Source organism: Pseudorasbora parva, chromosome 14, assembly GCF_024679245.1.
Source record: "Pseudorasbora parva isolate DD20220531a chromosome 14, ASM2467924v1, whole genome shotgun sequence".
NCBI classification, from domain to species: Eukaryota; Metazoa; Chordata; class Actinopteri; order Cypriniformes; family Gobionidae; genus Pseudorasbora; species Pseudorasbora parva.
In genome coordinates, this window is record NC_090185.1 from 24956642 (window position 1) to 24981777 (window position 25136).

Genomic DNA, 25136 nt, shown 5'->3' on the forward strand with positions numbered 1-25136 from the left:
TTACAACAGTGATAATCAAAAAATGTGGACAAAACAGTCACTCTTGTATGTGAGTACCATCTGCTTGAACATGACCCAGCCATAAACACCATCATCACCCGGGTGTCGATAGACCTAAACGCCACACAATGCTATTTGTGTTTAAACTAAACTCATTTAAGCTTAGCAAACATTCAAGAGCAAGACATGAAAGAGAACTCGCGCTCACGCACAGATGTGTGTGTGCACTCTGAAGCACACACGGCAGACTTTCAAGTCTTGCGCTTGAACGGACAAATTCACACAACATGCCCGTCTTGGCAAGTCTCCTGGCAAACATAATAGGTTATGTCTCAAGTAAAATGTAAACATTTGAGAAAGACATGTTCATGTGTAACAGTACTAGATCTGTGCATTTTCTTAAAGGGAAAGAAGTTTTTTTTTCCTGCTGTCTGATTTTAATGTTGATTAAATGAAAGTAATCACTCACTGCTCTTCACTGAATAGCTTTTGCAAATTCAATAGTGATTCCTCTTTAATTTATACATTGAAGATTAAGATACATATGCAATTTTATATTTGATTACTTGATTTGGTTTCTGAAAAGCAGTTTATTTTATATGCATCCTTGCCATTTTCTGTATTTGTGTTTTTGCTTGAAATTGTATTTGCTCTAATTTTCTTTTATTTGTTCTTATTTTCTTTATTTTTATTTGACAATTGAATATAGCTAATCAGTAGTTTCCCTGAACATAGCACATACCAAACTGTACTGAAACCGTGACCCTAAAACCGAATTGAACCGTTATGAACTGAACCGTTACACCTCTAGTTACAATACAATCAAGCATACTTTGAAAACGGCACCTTATTTTTCAACCTGGAAGTAAGCTATTAACTCTGAATATGCAAGACTTCCGATTCTTAAATAAGTAGAATAATAGTGCAGTAAGTGATACAACTATTTTCGACAACAAACCAGTGTTAATGATAATAAAAATGCACCCGCTCTTTACAAGAAAAAAAGTTGTAGACTATAATGCTCACTGATAAAAACTCTGCTATTAAAAAAGCTTGTATTTTACTCAAATTTGTAGTTAAAATGTTGTGTTCTGCTGCTTTTGATGTGATGTATGAAATAAAATACATTGTCAGAGGAGATGAGTGTGCATGAAATAACAAATGGCTTTGGGATGTATTGGTTAACAGCATATTAAAAGTTGTTCATTTTTAAATAATGCTTTATTTAAACAAGCTTTGTAGGAAACCCATTACAACTGCAAACTATGGTGCAGTTTATTCGAAACATTAAGAAAATACTTAGCCAAAAGAAATGCAAATAGAGCTGCTGCTTATTTTCCCATGTTGGACGGCCACCTACTATTTCAGCTTCTACACCATTTTTCAAAAAACAAAAATAGTATTTACACCGCGTATAGCAGCCTGAGCAACAGGTGGCACATGCTGTTTTATACAAAGCCTCTTGGAAAAGAATACAAATGAAAGACTTCTGGTGGGGTAGAAGAATGAAATAAACAGAAATGGAATATAAAAGTGCAATATATTTCAATTGTCATTATTTTTGAAAGACATACACCAGTTCAAGTATTCTGAGAGGGAAAAAAAATAAACATTTTAAAACAATGTGGCCAAGCACTGAGCCCAGCAGACAGCATCAACCTCCTGGTCTGTGTCGCAGCTGATAAATGTATCAGCCTTTACACACTTTCAAAAAGTGGGACTTCACCTATGAAGAAGAGCAGTACACCATCTAACAGACCTCCACTTAAAGAGGAGGAAACAAATGATTAATTCTGGGGACCTTTAATACTGTGTGATCCTTTGAATCGTAGATCAGATTTTGAGCCTTTGCAAACCCCACAGGAAGGAGTCAGATCTCAGGCGGTGGCTGGGGTGAGGCACGGCAAGGCAAGAGCAGCAGTTTCAGATGCATTTGTGTCCATGGGCTCTGTGTTTTTCTCAGTTTGTGGCAAGGATGTGTTAGCGTCCTGTTCAGAGGATCCTATTAAGAACAACAACAAAAATTTCAAGCTTATTCTGGCAGATTTGTCTTGGTTGTCAATCTTTAGCAGCGACGCATACTAACCAGATTGTTCCCCAATGATGACACAATCATCGTCTTCATCATCCTCAGTGTCCGCCTGGAAGCCGTCGGTCTCCATGGCCTCAGTCTAAAGAATAAACCACAAAGTTAGACAGGTCTAAAAAATAGGTAGTAGGTGAATCTAAAAGTAATAATATATTGCAAAAAAGTGCACCTGTTCCGAGTCACTACATTTCTTCATATACTTTGTGATGGAGTGGCTGCTGGCACTTTTCCTCTTGTTGGAGGGTGTGATGGAAGAGGATGTGGTGGGCGAGTTGCCCTGTGAGCCGTTGGGGTCGTCGCGGGTGATCTGAGCCCCGGAGGTGAGGTAGGTCCACTGGCATGGAACAGGCAATGCCTCCTGAGAATGACGGGTCAGAACTTCTGCATGCACGTACCAGCAGCATCGTCTGTAAGTGGAGCGCTTTTCGTACACAGCGTTCTCCTTTATGATACGCCTGACGTGGATCCTATTGCCAAAAAAACACAATATCCTTAGAAATTAGTTCAGTGTAGCTGTGTGGCGTCATTTAAAGGTGCCTTAGCATGAGTTGAAACAATATGATAAATTGATCTCTGATATCTACATAGAGGGTATGGGGCTTATTTAACGGCAAAAATTGTCCCGATACAATTTTACATGTCCATTTACAACCCTAGAAATGCTGTTTTTGCCTTATTTGGAAGGGTCATGAATATTAATGTTGAGCTCTGCTCTGATTGGCTTATTTCAGAAGCTCACTACACACAGCAGTTCAGCAAAGCGGCTCGTGAATCCTGAAAGAACACGGACCGACTGAATTACACTTTAAGCAGAACATCTCAAATGGAGATGGCTAAAATGCAGCTTACTAGCCTAGAAATCTAGACGCAATCTAGCGGCTGCCCGCGAGTGTCGTCTAGCAACTCTCGAATACCCTTCTGAAACACCAAACTCTTGCCGGGCCAATCACATCGTGTATAGAGTCGGTGGGTGGGGCCATAATGACGACGGCCGAGTTGCGTTTGTGTGCTTCTAGTAAACACAGAAACTGGCGAACGGCGGCGGTCTTTCGAATCAGCTTTGACCGCGACTCTGGAAGACTTGGAGTTAAGCTTTTCTCTGAGAAAAGAACAGCACTGAAGTCATTCTTAAGAAGGGAAGATGTGTTCGGAGTTTTGCTGACCGGATACGGCAAATGTTTAATCTATCAACAAGCTCTGTTTCACCTTCGTTGCTCTGGTTGGTGGTAGTGCTATGATATTATATTATATATCTGTCTGTTGTTTAGATATAGTCTGTTGTTTACAAAAACTTGAGATACTTTCACATATTATTAATTATTACTCTACTCAAACAAACTTTGGTTGCTAAAAGTTTGCAAAACGGAACAACAGGCTGCCAGGAATTTAAACTTTATCATGCCCAAACCGTATCTACTCACTAGCCAGATTATTTTCTGCAATAACCCAAATGTCAATAAGAAAATCCTATTGGCTTTCTGTCAAATAAATCAGGGTGATGCTAACTTCCGCGTTGGCCTACAAAATTATGTCAACCCTGTAGAATTGTAGTGGAAAAAATTTTGCATAATGATTGATATGAAAGATCAGTATGATATTGTTAGCTGGGTTACCTGGGTGGGATGCTGTCAATACAATTTAAAGGGCTTTCTGTGGGCGAGGATGTTTGCTGGCGACATAACTCCAGGAACTCATTGATTATGACTTTACTGCTGTTCACATTTCCATGAAGCAAAGGCAGCAGCCGTGACAGCACTAAAGAGAAGTGAAAAACACATTAACAATCACTGAATAATTTAAATCACTCTCAGGAAAACCAGCAGTGTGCAACTGTATTAAAATAATGAAGGCTGTGTTTTAATTTTATTCAGGTATGCAACTTTTGTAAGTGGATAATGAAACCATGCGGTGCCCATTTTTAGGTGTGAATTTTCACTGGTGATTTGCATGACTTTGTTGCCCATCTCTAAGCATGAATAGGCCTTTAGGCTGGGCTTTGTGCATTAACTGAGCTGAGAGAGGCTGTTAATACAGTGTGAGCACTTCATGCTAGGTTTGCATTTGCATTGTGATGATCTCAAACATAAACAGCTTGTAGAAACTCACTTGAACTATATATGGCTCAATATATGTATCCAACAAATGAAGAGACTAATGTTTAGTAAAGCAGCTTGGACAGAAGAGGAACTTTTTTTACTTCTAAATCTATATATAATCTCCCAAGTACACAACACTTAAGCCCTATTCGCATGGGACTAGTATTATCTAGGGACCGCTGGTGATTTGTAATAATTGCAGAGAATGTCTGTGATCTTAATCCCGTGCGAATCGGCCACGTCTGTAATTTGTAGGGGTGTCCCTGACTAAGGATTTACACATTCGAATCAGAATTTTCGAATCTCTCTATAGTCGAATCATCTGTGTGTGTAAACCATAGAACGTAAAAAAATTAACGGTATGAACGGGTTGGGAAGGGCAGGACACTAGTCAGCAGGAAGCTAAGACTATTTTTATTTTACTTTACAGACGGCACACAGCCAGCACTTTTAATAAAGTGATCAAAACTACACTACACATTCGTAAATGAACCGTTCTCTCATAACATTTAAAAGCCGTGATCGAAACAGAACATCACACAAATATATAAAAGAACATTTTGATAAATAACCTAAAAAATACCTGCCTTGAGAGGAAAACAACACTTTGAGTGCGTTTATATGCACGTTCTTAAGCCGATTGTGCCCATAGGGGGTCGCACACCAGACTGAAGCTCAGCGCCGTGTCTCAGGCAGACGTGAACATTACGCGCTGCGCGCAAGCTCAATTTTGAATCACTGCATGATGAGTGTATCTTGTAGTACAGGGTGAAATCAGTATATACAGTCACGATTTGAGGGAAATATACATTTATCGCCGCGGACAGGTGTCGAATGCCGCTGTCGGTGTATATGTGTTCGAATTTTAAAGGCGCGGCATGCGAAGCTCAGTGCCCTTAAAGGGGCGATCGCTCAGCGCTGCGACACGTCTTTATAACACTAATATTGAGCACACCCATATTGCCAAAATGGTATAATCCTTGTTTCATAACACCCGCGAAGATTTGACCATGAGATCAGTGGTCGAATCCGGTCCTGCATATCGATGCATCGAATCTTCGACTATTAGGGGTCACCCCTAGTAATTTGTAAAGTAAAAATTCCCCCGCAAATTACCTACCATATTACCGAACACCGAGATCCTGTGATAATAGTAGTCCCGTGCGAATCGACATCTGTGATTTGGCCAGGATTAGGCGGATCGTATGTAATTTTTGCAAGGTTTTTGTTTCCTGTGAGCATTTTTATCTTTCACAAAGAAAGGAGTCTGCATTCATAATGCGCACCGTTATGAATTCCCATGTGGCCGCACGGATTATACTTTCACTTTAGAATGAGTATCAATTTGGGAGTAAACTGATTGAATGGTGTGTTTAATATTAACTTCAATACTATTCTTAATGAAAAACATAACAGTACAGTACAATGACAAGCTTGTTTAAATAGGCGCTTTTACATTTAGCATTGAAACTGAATCTTCCGCTGTGTGTCAGCTTCTCACTCTTGATAAATTAAATCTGACTCCTGCCGCTGGTCTGTGCTCAGTTCATGGCGTCTGTTCGCTAATTGAATGAAATTATGTTTATTTATAACTATTAAATAATCAAAACGATATCGATGCCTGTTTATGATTTCATACAGCTATATCTATAACAAAGTCTTGACATCATATCCGGGAGAAGTCAGTAAATTGCGAGTTAAATCACAGACTTTGCGTATCCCGTGCGAATGCGCCACGCAAAACTCAGATGTGGGGGAGTAATTTCTAAATCACAGAGGTCCCTAGATAATACTAATCCTGTGCGAATAGTGCTTTAAACACACATTGTACTCACGTTTCTCATTCCTCTGTTGGCGTGAGGCGTCCTGTTCAGGGGTGCTGGACTCGTCTCTAGGTAAAGGCTCTAGCATACAGACAGCATACGGCTGCAGGAATTCCAGTGAAGGCTGTTCCCCTTCCCACAGGCAACCGCGCACCACCGCCTCCAACACCTTCATCTTCCCTTTAGACATCAGCTCATTCTCCCATTCACGAGCCTTCATCCTCTGACGCACTTTCTGCTTCTCTGGATCCCCACCCTCCTGCAAAAGCAGATTGGTTAGTGTCCTGACGTGACAATGAGGCGATTGAAGAGAGGTGACGTTATATGTACCCCCTCTTCAAGTGCTCCTTCCCCGTCTGAGAGATAACCGTGGGGCACAAAGAACCCATCATCGTCGTCATCATCATCTCCTTCATCGTCATCATCCTGGAGGGAAAGCAAGATTTAAGTCACCACCATATTCAAACTGGCTAATTTGTCCCTATAGCCAATTGACAATGCACCTTTCTAGTGGCATTGTATCACTCACCCCCTCACTGTGTGACAGAGACTCTCCAGGCTCTTCCTCCTCCCACTCTTCATCACTGTCCACCTCATAATCCAGCAGCTCCTGAAAAATTCAAAAATCATTTATAATTAACAATTCAGGGGATGGGTACCAAAACCCGGTATTAAATGAGCCCTGGTGCTAAATTATGAAGTTCTGCAGTAAATTATTAATGTAGTAATGCTTATAAATTATAAAGACTGCAGTACCAATAAACTCGGACACTATCGGTTCTGGTGTCGGTATGATTCAACTATCATTGTCCTGCTCGGATCTCATCCAAACATCTAGGTAAACAAGTAGTCAAATATAGCCACAGATTGTATCCATGAAGAACTTCCATGAAGAAACCAAATTGATACGACCCATTTAAAGCAACATATTCCTTGTGTTTATTTAGATGAGAATACCGAACACTGTAGCCTTGACCACAGTGAAGTTAAGATTTCTTAAGATTTTTTCTTTCGAAGAGCCAGGTTTCCATGTAAGGATTTTGTTTCTCTAAAAAGGTTTAGCTCATCAAAATATTATCTTTTTCAATATATTTTTTATTCTTTCATCCATTTGTGGCGTAAAATGTATTATATTCATACTATTAAATTGTATATTAAATTATTTTATTACTATTGGTAAAAATAAGACGTGTTGCCTCTCAAACATCATTCATACTTATTTTTCCAAAAAATTCTGTTTTAGAATCTATTTCTTCACTATTTTGAATAATAGCGCATCAGAAAAATAATAGCCCCACCCATTTCTGAATATTACTTGATCAAGTATTGATCTAAATAGTCTTTATAATGAAGTAAAAATACATGACACTTGTTAATAAAAATTATTTTATATATAGCCTAAATTTTCTTTGCCTGTGTTGCATATGTACGTTTTAGGGATGTCAACGATTAATCGATGATCGATTTATTGTCGATAAGACATTTTATCGATCATCGATTAAGCAGGGTCATGCGCGTGCGTGCGGCTCAACCGCGAAATGGGAGGACAAATTAAGCGAGCGTGCCCGAGTCCTATTTGGGACTATTTTACAGCTGGAGTTACACCTTCATCATGACTGCAAGTTTGCATGTGCATTCGCAGCCTTTTGTTTTGTGCAAATTTAAGTCATAATATTGTGTTTATTTTGTGCAGGCCTATCCATAGCTGAATTATCTCATAAGGATGCATTTGGTTAATAATTAACGTTAGAGGCGAGCTGTATTAAAAGTAAAAGAGTAATTTCCGTGATCATGGAATCGCGTAATTGGCATATTCATTTAGTGTTAACGCAGATTTTTCCGGAATTTTACATATTTTGAATAAAATTCTGTTTCATGTGGGAGGAAAACGTATGTCTGAGGAAAATGCAGACCAGGGAAGCAAATATTCTTTATATTCTAAATAGCCTTGTTTACAGACGGCACACAGCCACCACTTTTAATAAAGTGATCAAAACTACATTTTGATTTATGTATGGAGATACATAAATCAACCCCAACCATCGTTGTTCACTCTGTTCCAAACACATATGCATATAACATGGTGTAGCCTGTATATGGGTAGTTTACATGATAAAAGTAACCTTAAAGTTAAGATAAGAATCTAGTTTTAATCATTTAAAGGGGCCTTTAAAGTTGGGGAAAAAACTTCTGGCAGTGTTGTGTTTTTGTGTATATTATTTTTAATTTTCACAGCTCTGGATATTATAATGGTGATTGTTTAACACACAGAACAAATCACTAGATGATTTCGTGGTGAAATGTGTTATTTTTTTCATGTTAATTTTCAGCTTTAAATGTTTTACTTAATAGTACTGTAAAAGATGATTCTTATAATTTTTTTAAGTTCTTTTAAAAATATATTACTTGAAAGAAAAAGCTAATGGAGCACTCATTTTAACTAAATAAAACTTAATAAACTAAAATAATGTATTTTACCGTAAAGTTTAAAGCTCATAACCATTAATATTTGAAGTACTCAAAATATTGTGTTATGTTGCATTATGCAGTCTTTGTCCTAAAAAGTAAATGTGATGTTTGTTACCTCAATAAATTTAAGGTCATTCTTATTTTTTGTTTTATGTTCTATTATATTAACATTAAAAGCACACTCTTTTTTTCACTAAAATAACAGTAAAGGGTAAAAAAATATTGAATTCCCAAAAATTAAAACTGGAGGAAAAAAAAAGGAATCTGCAAAAATTAAAACGGAATTTGGGAAAAAATAAAACAGATTTTATAGGGCCCTACAACATGAGTCACGCATTCTGACTCACGCATGTAACTTAGTTCAAGTTCACTTGTGCATTTGCATCAAAATTGTGCAGAAGTAATTTGTAATATTACATTTATTTTGTAACGTTATATACAGAGGTGGGTAGTAACGAATTACATTTACTTCGTTACATTTACTTGAGTACATTTTTTGGGTAACTTGTACTTTTAGAGTATATTTAAAAATGGGTACTTTTACTTTTACTCAAGTACATTTCTTGTGAAAAAACTGTACTTTTACTTCGTTACATTCGGTGGCGTTCCTCCGCTACTGTCAATGGTGATAATTAATTATATATTTTAAAATAAGTTATGACTTGTTCGCAAGTCTCGCGAAACGTTGGAGAGTCTGCTTCGCGAGAGGTGGATATTGTCACCCGCATAAAATAAGCGCGCGTTTAGTCAGAAGATGATGGCCGAAGCAGAGGGAGATGTGTGTGAGCTACGGCAGATCACCCGTACGTGGCCTCAAGTTCAGCCTGTTTTCAGTCCAAGATGTCAAAAAGAACAGTTTCATAATTTAATGCATGCTGTGTTCACCAAAACGAACTGACATCTCAGCATACAATAATTCCAGCTCCAACCTGAAAAAACAGCGGTAAGTGTAACAATGATGCCTATATTTGAACACTATTAATGGTATTTGGTAACTATGGGCACTTTTCCTTTATTGTAATACTATTTCACACACTGTCCGAGTGTTTTCCTCATATGCGCCCTTGTGCAAGCATTAACAAATCATTTGAATCCTCCAAACACACGTCCACAAACAAACGTTCACATCTGCACATTTACATATCTTTTTTTTTCACACAAAACGAGCAACCTCATTGGCAAAATGTACCTGTGGCAATGTTTTTGCAAACCACAAAATACGCACCAATACACACTGCAGGAATTCCAACAGAAATGAACACTATAGGCAGAAAAACTGCATTTTTTTAGTCTGGTTTGTAAACTAAAACATTTTGAATTTTGCGTCACAGCTCCATGTTCTGCTTTTCTGATTCACCAGACTTGCTCGATAGCTCAGCTGATACAGATTTGTATTTACAATGCGAAAAGCTTGAGAACGAACCCCATGAAGAACGAGTCATGATAAGAGCTCAAAGACGAGTTCTAAACACAAGCTAAAAATACATGGACACAATTTTATTTTTGTCTCATTTGCTGTTGTTAACACTTTCGGGTAGGTTTAGTGTGGGTGTACGTTAAAAACACAACGTAACAAAACATGTCAGATTCACGCAAATCTGTTCTGGAAAAAAATAAGCTTTTAGCGCCACCCAGTGGACATTTCACTTTGAAACTGTCGCAATATGTACATATTGGTACATACTTTGTGGTTTGCATAAACGTTGCCATAGGTACTGATGAGATCAGGCTAAAAACGAAACAAATTGAATAGCCTAATGTGACATCTTGCATTTATACACATATCCGGACAGACAACAGTCTGCAGTATATACATACATTTAAAAATGGGACTGTATTTTTAAGAATGCATATACTTATAAAAATATAAGAACAAAGTATGTTTTAAAAAGAGCTGTGGTTAGCCCAGCACACCATTAATTTACAAGGTTTAACCATTACACACACACACATATATATATATATATATATATATATATATATATATATATATATATATATATATATATATATATATATATATATATATATATATATATATATATATATATATATATATATATATATATATATATATGGAGGTGTGTGAAAGCTCTCTAAGTAGTCTGAAATTCAGGGTTTTTGGATCTTATCAATCAGATCGAAAGTAACTAGTAACTAAGTACTTGAGTAGTTTTTTCATCTAATACTTTTTTACTCTTACTCAAGTAACTATTACGATTGTTACTTTTACTTTTACTTGAGTAAATATTTCCGTAAGTACTTGTACTTTTACTTGAGTAAAGATTTTGGCTACTCTACCCACCTCTGGTTATATATGAGATCAATCATATAGGATGCGTTTCTTTTAGCGAATTATAAAGCACTGTTAAAAAATAAAACCGGTTTTCATTTTAGCGCATACAGAGCAATGCAAAATAACTATGATTGGGACTGTCATATTATATAACAGAAATGAGAACAATATTTTAATAAATGGTTGTAAAGTCATTGGGTTTAGGTGCCGTGTTCAGAGCGTTGTTCCAGGAAGAGCGCGTCTCCCATTCTGAATATGAATATCAGCAACTCAATTCAAGTTCACTTGTGCATTCGCATCATTTTGTGCAGATATAATTTGTAATATTTTGTTAACTTTATATAAACCTGATTAATCTCATATAGGAAGCTTTTTGTTGAGTTAAATAACGCGCTAGCAAAGAGCTTCAGTGTAATTACCAGTGTTGATTCAGCGCATCAGCTTTAGCTCACGCAGTTCAAACATCAACGCACGACTAATAATAACTATGATGTGGTCACATTACATAACATTAATGAAAACTATTTAAATAAATCATTTTGAATTAATTGGGTTTAGGTGACGTTTCAGCACGTTGTTCTTGGAAGAGCGTCCACACATTCTGAATAACAGATCTGAGGCACCGTTGGTGTTGTATTACAGGTTATATTTGGTTATTAAATCATTTTAATTAAGTCATTTAAATAAATTATAAATCACATCGACTAATTTTACAATTGCATAGTCTCATTCATTTGGTGAAAAACATGGCGTTTTACACAGCATTTGCACATCCTGTCATGCTGTCGGCTATAAGCCACTGCTGTAGATGAATATTGCAGTATTACGATTAACGATTAATCGATTAATTAATCGTTAATTTAAACGAAGAACGATCAAGTGAATTTGTGGAAATTGACATATCTAGTATGTATGGGGTGGAGCTATCAAAATAGGGGCACGGCCCTTTTGGGGTAGGGACGTGTTTGTTTTGGTGACTGGAAATATCAACATTGGTTACCAGAAAGCACACTCCACCTTTAATATTTCCTAATTTAGTAATAGGCCTAAATTTCAATCGTCTCATTACTCTCTGCATTTAACTAATATTTGGGATGTGAAAGATTTGATCTAATTTGCAATATACCCGAAATTATGTATGGAATCGACTTAAGGGCAGATTTTTTTAGCGATACAACTAAACTTATGAAGTGTTTTTTAGTCATTACGCATACCAAAGGCCAATTGGATGAAAAGCTAATTTCGCAATCTTTTTTCCCGCAAATTTACTGTGGGAAAAAATGGAAACTTGGCTTGAATATTGACACATTCTTGTGATTTTACCTTGTCCAGTGTCAGCGGGCAGCGCGGTGAGATGTGAGTGCTTTTTTTACACCAGGTCCCCCAGTAAGCAGGACGATAGTTATCATGGAACTGCAAGAGTTTCATGCGGCCATAACGATGGCGATCAGGGACGCCATCTGCCTTTTGGCTTTCAGTTACGACCACACAATCTCTAATAACAGAGTACATGAAGGAACAAACAAACCAAACAAAGAATAAGCCTTTCACATCACTCGAACAAAAACACCAGCTGGTGTTCTGCACATTTAAATGATGAGTACGTCATAAGCATCTTGACAGCGGCTCAATGTGGCTTTACCTTACTGCACTGTGACTGGGTCTGGTTGGACCTGAACTGCGAGGTTTGTGCCCTGTCCAGTCTTTTAGTCCATTTAGAGTGCTGTCAGGTTGGGCAAGATAACGGTCCAGCTCCTCTAGGACTGCGTCTTCACATTGTACTCGAGTCAGTGGTGCAAGACACATGTGTGCTTTAATCTCAAAAGGAGCAAACTTTCCACAGACAGATGCCAGAGTCTGAAACACACAACATGTTTGGAGATTAAAACACACTGGGAAGGATTTTTAGACTTGATTGTGTGTGTGCGTCCTTTACATGCCCCACAAGGCCTCATTCTTAAAATATCTTAAGCAGCATTTGTAAATGTTGTACACTAGTAGTTTGACACAGGAGGTCTTCATTCTACACTGAATAATGGGACTTACCTTTGGTGCCAACTGGGTCTTGGACTTCTGTAGAAACCGTGTAATCTCAGCCTTCTCAGCTTTAATTCGCTGAAGAGATGCATAAACACAATTAGGACAATTTGAAGAAATCAGCAATAAAGAAAACCTCAGATAAATAAAAGCACTCACTTCTTTCTCTTCCTTCAACCGTTTTTCCTCCTCTTTCTTCCTTTTCTCTTCCAGTCTAGCCCTAAATGGAATTACACCAGAATTTAATACTCATACAGGGTTTCTGCAGGTTTCACCAAGTCAAATTTAAGACTTGTCCAGGGTATATGCAGGAATCCTGAAGTTAATTTCAATACCTTTTTAAGACTTTTTAAAGACCTTCTCAAAATATTTTAAGACCTCATCGCACTTCAAGTTCTAAACGGCAACAAACCACTTTTTTGTTTTTAACTGACAATGTGTAACTGCATGTGAAAATTAATACTACAAGCTCTACAATGGCTTCCAGTTTTATTTATTTTTGTAGTCCCAACAATGAAACTATTCGTTCTGGCATCTTTGACGCGTGTTGACGACATACCGAGCAGAACATTGTCAGTAGGGATGCACAGAAATCAAAATTCTTGGCCAAAACCAAAAAAGAAGAAACCAAAGCCGAAAACTGAAAAATAAGATTCAAACTAAAATGTTTAACTCAACCTCACTCGTGTGTACATTAAATAATAATGCTCATGCCTACTGTCCTGCAGAAAGGTACAGAAATTGAATAAAGTAATCAAATGTAAAATAACTGCATATTTAACTGTTTAAATGAAAGATGAATCCTTATTAAACTTACAAAAGCTAATCAATCAAGAGCAGTGTTTAATGTCAAACTAAATATAAGGACATCACTCAGACAGCAGTAAAGGCTACTGCGCCTTTAAGACCTGATGCAGGGATATGCTCGTCTGTCTCGACTGTGCATACTATACAGTTCACTATGTCTGCTAGGATACTCATCAAGATGGACACGTTGACATACTTCTTGTGTGAGTTTGTCCGTTTAAGTGCAAGACTTGAAAGAGAACTCAATATCTGCGCGCTGTGAGACTCGCGCGCGCTCTCGGATGATGCAGAGCGTCAGATCTTCTCTCAGCGCGCGCGAGTCTCACAGCGCGTCTTCACGCGAGTGATGACGGAGAAAACGACTGGTCATATGCACACATACGGCAGCACTCGCATGCATTGAACAAAGTTTACAAAGAGGTGAAACAGCTCGGTAGGTGAAGCGAGTTTACCGCCACAACTCTAAATCAGCCGCATTTGGCTGGTGGCGGTGCTAATGTCCATCCCTGGCGCGCGCTCCGAGCCGATCTCATAGCCGTTGTTTTTTAATAGGCTACTTATGGGGATGAAAATAAATATATTCATAAATACTTTTTGGAGTCAAGCTCTTCTGACAAAGCTTGAACAAAATACTTTCAAAATTTAAGACTTTATAAAGCCGTGATAAGACTTTTTAATACTTTATAAGGGTCTTAATTTTCCCAAAATTGATTTATCACCTTTTAAGACTTTTCAAGACCCCGCGGATACCCTGTTGTCATGACCATTTTAAATCACGCAATTAAAAAACATACAAAAGGCAGGGCTCGTCATTAACGCTTGTCCAGGACAAGTGGATATTTTGAAGGGACAAGGGAAAGAGAATTTTACTTGCCGGATGGACAAGAGCCTGATTAAAACGGCAATAACAAAAATTAACAAGCGAATGATGATTTCACGTGATTTCAGCAGTTCGGATCGCGTCAAACTGCTGAAATCACGTGACATTGGCGACCCGAATCATTGATCGATACCCTGATTCATAACCGTTTGAATCTTTTTGGAGGAACACGGAAGAGAAGACAATGCTGAATAAAGTCGTAGTTTTTGTTATTTTTGGACCAAAATGTATTTTCGATGCTTCAAGAGATTCTAATCAACTAACTGATGTCTCATATGGACTACTTTGATGATGTTTTTATTCCCTTTCTGGACATGGACAGTATAGTGTGCATACTAGGGCTGTTTCGAATGCCATTTTTTGAGCTTCGAAGCTTAGGTGGCAATCAATATCGAATATTCGAAGCTTCGGTGGGTGGGGCTAAATATATAATAATAGTGTCGGTTTGCATTTGTATCATCTTTCACAACTTCACGTTTCACTCTTCGGCATCGTAAATGTGTTGCGGCAGACCCAGTGGAGTGCAGTGCTGCATTTGGTGCAATATGATCAGGTGGCACACATTCTTTAAATATTAATAAACATTTAATAATCTTTTAAATAGAACAGTTTCCGGTACGCATTACACGGGCAGGTTTATGCTCCGAAAACGGACAGTGCACAAGTGATTAAAAGGGATTTATTTTGTCTTATTCTGACTTTTTGTTAATTTAAATCTTTAAAATGCGCGATGCTTTTATTGAAAGCATGTTGCAGTGTTTTTTTTAATTTATTATTATTATTTCAAGCATGAGTGAGAATGAGTCCGCGACGGAAGTCACGTGTTGAAAAAAAAAAAAAAACGAATATTCGAATCTCAAAACTGAAAATCGAATGCCACCTCTCCGAACGAATATTCGATTATTCTAGTACAGCCCTAGTGCATACACTGCATATGCTCTGGGCCTAAAATATAAAATATCTTAAACTTTGTCTGAAGATGAACGGAGGTCTTACGGGTGTGGAACGACATTAGGGCGAGTCATTAATGACATCAACTTCATTTTTGGGTGAACTTATATCAGGTAGGGGTGGGTGATATAGCTTCAAAATTATAACACGACATTTAAAGAATATTTCTGATAACGATATTTATGATATAAAAAAAAAAAAAATAGAACAGTTTTATTGGTTATTGCAGCTGGTAGGCAGCAGCATTTATTATTGCATACAAAATAAAAAGCATTATCCATCCTTTTCCAATGAGCTACTGTCATTTATGAGATAATTTTTTATTCAAAGTGTAAATCTATTGTCATAAGGCGGTAAGCAGTAGCTTTATAGTCACACACAGCATGAGTCAAATGAAAGCAAAGTAGATTTGGTACAAGTTATTAGTGTTTTCACTGGAAATCTCAAGTAAAACTATAACAACATTTTAGTTTAACAATAACTAAAGTAATTTATACCATAGTCTTAGGGCTGGGCGATATGGCCCAAAAAAATTATCACGATATAATTTAGCATATCAGTCGATATCGATAAATATCACGATAAATGTAAAATGTTTATTTCTTTAAAGTTTAAAGGCATATTTTTGCTCCTGAGTGAAATATGTAGAAAACAAACAGTTAGCTGTGGTTTTAAACTATCCTTTATTGTCAAAACATGACAAACACTTCCCAAGCAAGTGAACAATTTATTTAAACTGAGGTAGATTTATTTATTAAAATCTTAACTGTGGCCAGCATTTTTTTACTCAACACTATATATCAATAATATATCATTATACAGGGCTTACAATTAAGCATGTTCATGTGCTTGTCCTTCGAACAAGTACACCGTTCAAGCTTGTCCAAGTAAAAAATTAGCTTGTCTGGAAAAGTGTGTTTGTGTGTTGTAAATATAATTTATTCTGAAGCAATATTCTCACCAGTGTTCACTCAGCTTTGACATATTTAAATCTGCATCATTTGAAATTTGTGATATTTTCACCTTTTATAAAGGGCATTTTCCCTTAATCTTATTAAATATAGGCTAAGCTTCATGTTTCATTTTATATTTGTAATTTTGATCAATACATTTAATTAAAATAAAACACTATAAGGGCTGTTACCAATCAAATTAAATAATTTACACTGAAAAATTACAACAGGATTAAATAATGTTTTGTGATTTGTATTTTTCAATAGACAAATAAGACATGTTGGAAAGTATGTTTAAAGATCAAATTAAACCACCAGTAGGTGGCCGTCTTAATGAGCGAGTCATTGAGTCGTTCATTCAAACGATTCATTCAAACAATGAATCGTTCATTTACCCACGTTGCTGTGAGACGCGTTGCGGTTCTGCTGTGAACGATTTTCGCAGCTTAAATAGAACAAAAACGCTCGAGATTGCATCATATATATTTAATTGTGTAAGTAAAACACTAAAAACGCAAACGGTCAAAAAAAGCGTTTTAAGAAACATTTTGAGGCCCCTTCTCTTGCCTCACAGTGGATTGGTCCACCGTGCATCTCACCGACACACACACACAAACACACCTCACCGACAGTGGGCTGGTCGGGAGAGAGAAAAGTTCAGTATTTGTGGATCTCCAGTAAGGGCTGTCTAGTCTATTTTATTAATTTTAAACACCAGATGACATTATTTCTCTTTTGATACAGGCGATGCGGAGTCATTAATACATCACCAAAGACAAACAATTATGATAGCAATGTACAAGTCCGATGTTTTAGTGATTATAGTTTGGTAACGTTAGCCTGTTGTAAATAAGTCACCCACTACAGCTAACAAGGTAATAAGCCGGTGTGTGAATGTAGTTAATGTAGATTCACCGCTGTGTTGGGCTGCATGTTATATGGAAGGACTTTGAAGAAACACGATAATTTAATAATTAAATTCCGTGTGGTGAACCTATGATAAGCAGTCCACGCACGTCGCTCTGTTTTATGTCGGATGGGATCGCTAAAATATCTCCAAACCACTCAAGCTGAGCGAACTAACTTGTCAACGATATCTGTGTCCCCCGAGCTGGCCGTGAGCGCTGCATTTTCTTCACTATTGCTCATTTTTATCGCTCCACTTATCTCCGATCCTCCAAGCCTGTCAGCCACAGACTGTAAACATTACCGCGTGCAGCACGCAGACGCCCGGTCTGCAATACGCATGCGCAGCATTACGCATAGCGCGTAAGCATTATATCGAGAATTTATCGACCTGTTGTTATCGTTTTATCGAGGAAAATTATATCGTGATAATTATCGTTATCGTTTTATCGCCCAGCCCTACATAGTCTGTCTGAATATTCGATTCTAATTGGCTAGATATGTGCAATAAAATAGTTTGACGCACAGGTAGTTCCAAATCAGATGAATCATCGCTTTATATTAATGCGGTATTCCATAATCACACGCGCGCACGTGCATAGAGAGCGGAGATCGCACTGCAGATTCAGGAGCACATAAACATGTTATCAATGCCACCCCGTGACTAAGTAATAAAATAGCTAAGCTACCGGATCACTACATTATATTTCTCAGCAACGATGGGGTTACATTGCTAATTTTACGTAATAAACACATCTTCGTTGTTAAGAGAGACGCTGATGCAGTCACGCAGGTACGAATTTCTCTCTCTCTTGACAAATAATTCAAATAAATCCTATAATCCATTCATTCAAAATAAATGTAATCTTACGCACTACCTTATCTCTGTATCTGACTCAAAGCGGGCAGAATGCTGGATCTAACGAGCCGTAATGACAAAAATAACCGTTAATTTATCCTTCCGGTCAAATATTGCGTGGCAAATATTAATATCAGCTTTAAGTTGTCAATGTTTTGTCAGTTGTTAAGAGAGCTAGGGATGAGTCACGATTTTAGAATATTCGATTAGTTGATTTAATTTTAGAATATCGAATAGGTTGTGCGATTATCGTCCTTTATTTACCTGTAACTTACATTACCAATATATGGTTTCGGTGCTGATGTGGTGGTGACGTGTTCATTTTAGGCTTCTCCTTTTTATATTTTAGACATTAATTAATTAAAAGAAACTATGAGAACTGGTGTAAACAACACAAGACCACGCGACTGTCGAGACGGGCTCGCGCTGTGTTCAGAGTCTGCGCCAGCAGCGCATGTTCCTTCAGCGCAGCTGCAAGAGTTATTGGCCTTTTTACCTGCACTTCACTTCATTCGTTTTCTCTGATCAGATATCTATCTGATTGTGAAAAGATCCGGAGTAAATGCCTTTCTAAATTCTTTCAAGCTGGATTAATATCCGACCACCAATACAAATCAATTCTATCGCGGTGTTTGAGTTGATGATGAATATTGCAGCTCATATCGGTTGCTTTCATTGACGTGAACTCTTGTTAAATGTGCATAGCGCAGGAATTGAAGATTTTCGCGGATTTATATCATTTAAGATAAGAGATCCTGCATGTTTTTTGTAACATTTATTTTTATTTGTAGATTGTAGACCGATGTGTTTTGTTTGAGAGCGCCGTTGCATGTAAGCAGCATCAGCCCATGCCTCAACATGTCAAGATGCCTTTTTACTGAGGTGGTGGTAAGTAAACATAAACATTGTGATATAATTGAAGTGTTTTATATCTATTGACTTTAGGCAAGACAAGTCAAGTGTAATTTTAAGGGGCTAAATTGATCAAACGTGGTTTACTCACTGTCGATCACGGGCCGCTTGCTCAGCACTTTAAAAAAACTAAAACTTGAATTTAACAAACAAAAAATTCTTTAAACATTTTTCTAAATAAATTTAATAAAGAAACTAAACAAATTATAACTACTTTAACATTAAAAACAAAACCAACCTATTTTAATGGCTGTAACAGTGTGAATTATCAGATGGGTGGATAAGAAAGGAAAAAAGCATGAACACACCGGCTCTCTCTTGGTCGTATCTAAGGTAAATCCTCAAAAACACTATCATCATCCCTTATGTCATTGAACTTATGAAATTGTAATCAGCTAAAACACACGCGGTTTCTTTTCGTCCTGAACAAGTGCACACCCGAGTGTTGCTCACACACACTGTACGCTTACGTGGCATACATCGGGTTACAGTAACTTGGGGCGATGTCAAATAACATCAAATAATATTTCAGCATGTTACAATAATCATATGGCTTGAGTTAATATAGCCTATTCCCTAACGAATCAAAACAGTTTATTATACAGAATGAGAGTGTGAATGCTCTCTCTCTCTGTTTATGTCTATATGTGCATGTGGGGGAGGAGTTGCGATTTTCAAAAAATAATCTAATAATTCCTATCAATCTTCAAATATTATTTTTTGCTTGAAATGCCCATCCCTACTTGTAACCATGTAGCTTCCTTTTTAGGTACTGAATCGTCATTGGAGGCTGATGCTGCTCTACTCTCTCTGGGAAAGTAAATACTCCATACGTCATTGCGTTGCTATATCATTGATATCACGATATGACACTTTTTTATCGGTATTATCGTGGACGGTATGATCTGGCCCACCCCTAATATCAGGCATATTATACTTTTTATTTGGTCATTATGGAAGACGGCAGGTGAGAGATTCGCCTACGGTTTCACGATCGCAGAACTATTCTCTGAAGAATAAAATCAATTTTGTGTGTCTGTGGTATAATCTGTAAGAGACTCGCACCAATAAGATGACTGGCTGCAAGATAAGATGCATGTTGGTCTTATTTGTGGTTGTAATACAGGAAATTTTATTTGGACTAGCGAAAGAAAGAACTACAGCCTAAGAAATCAATAAAAAAACATACATATATACACACACACAAAAGCGTTTCAAAGAGAGGAAGCATTACATGGCATGGAAGTAGGAAAAATCAAGACCCGTTTAAAATTATTTAAGACCCAGAGCTCAATAATTCAGCAAATTTAAGACTTTTTAAGGCCTAAAATTTATTTCTAAATTTTAGACTTCTTAAGACCCCACGGAAACCCTGTCATAGAAAACACCAGTACAACTAGTATTGTGGTGCTGTACTCACTCAATTTTCATTTGCCGCTGTTCCTCTTTAGCTTTTAGTTTGTCTGCCTTTTCTTTCTCCTCCCTCTCCTTTTTCTCCCGCCGCTCCTTTTCGTCTTTCTCCTTCTTTTCTTTCTTCTCTCTCTCCTTCTCTTCCTTTAGCTTGCGGGCCTCCTCTTTCTTCTTCTCCTTGGCAGCTTTGGCCTCCTGTTTCTGGCGTTCTTTCTCGTCCCTCTGTCGCTGCTTCTCCTCCTGCTCTTGAACATTCTGAGGGACAAAAAGTCAATAAAGGGCTTTTCAAGTAAGTGACAAGATTTTAAAACGAAACAATCAATCCCTCTTGAACTCTTAACAGAGTGCAAACATTCATATTGAGATGCACTATTTTATTTTTTGCTTTTGGGGTTGAAAAAAAAACACACACCAAGATATCAGCTTTGGACTTATGTACCAATGACCTGCACTCCAGACGTCAAGCTGTTGTAATTGTTAGTTGACAAGTACAAAAAAAAAACACTACAGGAAAAAAAACTGTTTATGTATTAAATTCATCACCATATTTATTACAATAGCTGTAATTTATTTCATTAAAATACAGTGAAAACATTAAAACCAATTTTAGCTGTTATCCATTGATTTTAATTCATCTTAATTTTTTCTGTGATGGCAAAACTGAATTTACAGCATAATGTGTGTAAATCGCGTTGAACCAAAGCAATATACATTGTCGGTGGCTGAGGAGATTCCCCCCTTCTATATGTAAAGCGCTTTGGGTGTCTAGAAAAGCGCTATATAAATGTAATGAATTATTATTATTATTATTACATTTATTTGGGGTTTATTGTCAGTACTGTTCACATGGGCAGGGTACTTTGTATGTGGACTGTGGATGACCGTGTTTGTCTGCCACCAACGATTTTTGACACCGTTACTCCAGCCTTTAGTGTGTGGAAACCGTGATATATATTTTTCAGGATTCTTTGTTGAATATAAAAAAACTAAACCTTTTCAGCGCGTCAAATCTGTACAAATGCTGTTTATATGGGACCAGATTACTATTACACTAAAAATGTGGGTTTCTAAATGTTGTAAAATGCAAGATTTTACCTTAAGGGATCGTCGCTTAGTTTTACTGGCTGCATTTATCTGTGATGTCTGTATAAAGAAAAGAGATTGATCAATAGGTTGAACATTTAGCAAAAAAACATTGAACCAAAAATAAAAATTGATTTGTGTCTACTCACAGAGGCAGGGGTGGTAGGAGCACTCTTGCTCGGCTCTGGTGAGCTCTCTATCACTGAGAGGGAGCTGTTGGATCCAGTCGACAACACAGACTCATTCCCGGGACTGGCTTCAATCTCCTGCTGCTCCTCTTCCTCAGTCTCAGAGTCCTGAGTTATGTCCAACAGTGGGAGGGTGTCTTCATCTTCTTCCTCATCCTTTTCCGTCTCTTTTTCTGTCAGTGGTGTGGCTGGTTCAGTAGATTTGGTGGGATCTTCTGCAGTTTCTGTCGTTTCTTCACTGAGGGGGCAGGTGGCCGCCACCGGAGGTGCAGGGTGGTCTTTGACGGCATCATTTGAGTCTTCAGTGAGGTCGATAGTGGCTTCAGGGACAGAACGGACTGGGGAACGCTTCCGTCGGCTCATGAAGGAATCAAGAGGACCGCGGCCGTTTACCAGAGCCGGGCCACGGTGCTGCGGGGCGGAGGAGTTGTCCATATCATTTTCTCCATCGGATGCACTTGGCTCAGAGCACTTTGGGGCAACTGGACCTTTGGTTCTTTTGGGTTCACTGCATTCCTTGGGTTCTGGGTTGAGCCTTTTAAAAGGTAGACGTGCTGTAGGGAGGTAACACTGTTAGTAGGGATGCTCATATCGGTTAATTTTCCCGACCGTCAACACACCCTTGAAGCCTTGTGTGATTTTTTTTAAAAAGCGAAAGAATCCTGGGAGGGCGCACGGCGGCGCGAGCACAAATAACCAGATATTGTTTTAAAATTATTTGATTAACTTGAAATACAGGCAAGACATATTTTTGTAGATGTGTTCCTAGAAATAGGCATACATTTTGATGTTCGCACGTGACTGTTTTAAACCCGTGTTTCCCCCTTGTTCGACCCCACCCGTATCCGACACAGTTGGATGTTTTTCACCCGTTTCCGCAAAATTTGCCGGGTCGACCTGTCAGGTACCCGAACCCGTGGAGGACTCTGGTCTGAAGGTTCGGCTATGTGAGACTAATAAGAGACAAGCGCAACACACGGCTGGAGAGTAGCAGAGATTTTGTTATGACACAGCTTCCCATCCTCCAGCCAAGCATATGTGAGATAATGCAGCTCTGTGTATCCTATTTGGTACATTTGAGTGTGTTATGTTATAACGTTACTCTGTGCATTCACACTGCAGCTACCAGTATAATTAGATATTAGAAAAAAATATTAATAAAAACATTGACTGACAGAAAATGCTGTATTACTGAAAATAATTTCAATAACTGAAATAAAATGATTAGTTTTCGGTCTATAAAGTCTCCCAACAGTTGTTCCCCTGTCTAATAAAACACAAAATGTATTAAAGCGTCTTTGGTGTTTCAATGATTTCTACAAAATAAAATCGGAAATCAAGGGTAATGCGGGTATGGTCATTGATAGGTGAGGCACATCCTAGTTAAAATTGCCTATTTCTCTGGATTCAAACATTCTTGAAAACATTTGGGATAATCAAAAAGTACACAAGTCAACAATATATATACACAACACTGGTCTAGTGGATATTTTAATTTAAAAAAAATCTTACAATTTGTGTCTTTTGAGTTTAAAGACATTAACACAATACTTATTGTTTTGATGAATGACATCATGTTTTTATATTATAATAATAAGCAGCAATGGCCAATGACAGCCCTTTAAAAGGTTGGCATGTCCTAATTTATTAGATGCAAGTCAAAATAGAATAATTTCATGTCAGTACATAATAAACTAAACTCTCAAATTCCCCAAAAGAAATAATCTAATAGATTTGATCCTCAAAGTATTACTAAACCGCTATTAGTATTTTTGCTGGGTGGAGGTGGGTTTTACAATATTGACTAGAAATATCAACATTTAAGTTGTTTGTGTTTACCTTGAACAAGCTTCTTGCTGGCATTAGCTTTGCCCACACAATCCATGCCTGAAATATAAAAAGAGTAAAGTTACATAAAAGTCAACAAAAAAAACTTCGAATGACATCAATCTTACGTGAACTTTAACATGTTGTTAATATCAATAACTGACGCCAAAACAACAATACTCGTTGTCAAAGCACGTCTCGTCATTACAAAGGTGATGGCTAAACCCGAATGCTACTACTTGACAGTCACAGCCGAACCTGATGAATATATTTTCGAGAATAAATAGCAACTTTAAACTTTTAACCGCATAGTGAGTCCTCACATTAAACGCAGAGCGCTTAGAGACTTTCAAAGAAACGACAGCCACGTACTACACGTAAAGTATTTATTTTTGAACTCCCGCCTTTCAGTGAATGATGGTTTGTAGGCCAGTTTGGCTACTGAACCTGTGAATACGGAGCCATTTAGTCCATCCATTAGCACACGACTGAGGAACAAAGAAAAGGATTGAGCTCAAAACAACATATAGCTTCGACACACCACCACGAATACTGGAAAATATTAAATATATGTGAGGAAAGACACGTATGTGTGTAGAAAACTAGATTGTCAATAACAAATCTGAGTCAATAGCTCACCTGCTAACATGCTAATTAAGGTCATAAACCACTCGACAAACTCAACTACTACTTAAAAAAGTATTTTACGTTATTCTCGCGTAGTTTTTCAGAGAAACTGAGCTCAACTAAAATCATTTCAGATTATTAAGTGGCGGTTTTTTTTTTCCACTTGTCTACTATTACTAAGGATAAGCGAACTTTTTGTCTTTCTTCACCACATAAGTCTCGGTTTATAGACTCCAACATGCTTTAACACCAGTTGTATTTCTCATTAAAACAAACATCAAACCTCTGCGTGGAGTGGAGGCCAAAGGCTCTTCAGCCGCGAGCATCACGACCACCATCCGCGCGCCTTTCAGCTCCGTGCGCTCGCGCAGTCCTCTCACTGGAAACGTTACACGGAAACGGGGAGCGCGTTTTTGGACTCCGTACACAGCTTCTTAAGACTAGTCATCGACTCCACGTCTTTTGCAGTTATAGTATTAACGTGTCAACTGCAAATTTGATGTGTTTCTGTAACTTTTACAGTTGTAGATTCAGTTGTTTTCGTGTGTAATCCTGGTCCCTTCGTTCCAGTCTCATCCCCGGTTAGACTCCCTCGCGCTCCCCGCTCAGAATTGGCGGGAGCCTGTTGCGGGGATGGATCGAAGGCTGTGATTGGCCAGCAGCGTGACACGTCAGATCAACGGAGCGTCACGTTATTGCCTGTCACGATTGGTTCCGCCTCGTAACACGTACCAAGAGCTGTGATTTGACAGTGAGTGTGATTCTCGAGTAGGATTGGTCAAATGAAAATAACAAGTCACAAAGTTATTCCGTGCAACCAACTAACTGTTTTGCTGAGGGTTTCTGCTTAAAGAAATGCACTTTTTTGAATTGTGTTTTTCTAAATAAAACGGTTGAGATTAATTACTACCGGGGTTTTGAAG

At 37.8% G+C, this 25136-nt stretch overlaps 1 protein-coding gene across 1 annotated transcript; it reads right to left on the reverse strand.

Moving 5' to 3' along the window:
- Positions 1 to 1199: 1199 nt before the first annotated feature.
- chaf1a (chromatin assembly factor 1, subunit A (p150)) lies at positions 1200 to 24829 on the reverse strand. The gene is made up of 16 exons (XM_067416026.1): positions 24497 to 24829; positions 23599 to 23646; positions 21721 to 22313; positions 21584 to 21631; positions 20499 to 20743; positions 12970 to 13030; positions 12820 to 12888; positions 12416 to 12630; positions 12097 to 12268; positions 6538 to 6618; positions 6339 to 6434; positions 6021 to 6267; positions 3703 to 3844; positions 2259 to 2556; positions 2087 to 2171; positions 1200 to 2002 (listed from the first exon to the last, which is right to left on the reverse strand). Exons 1-16 carry the CDS (start codon positions 24549 to 24551, stop codon positions 1878 to 1880), a joined length of 2580 nt encoding a protein of 859 aa, XP_067272127.1. The 5' UTR covers positions 24552 to 24829; the 3' UTR covers positions 1200 to 1877.
- Between the last annotated feature and the right edge of the window lie 307 nt (positions 24830 to 25136).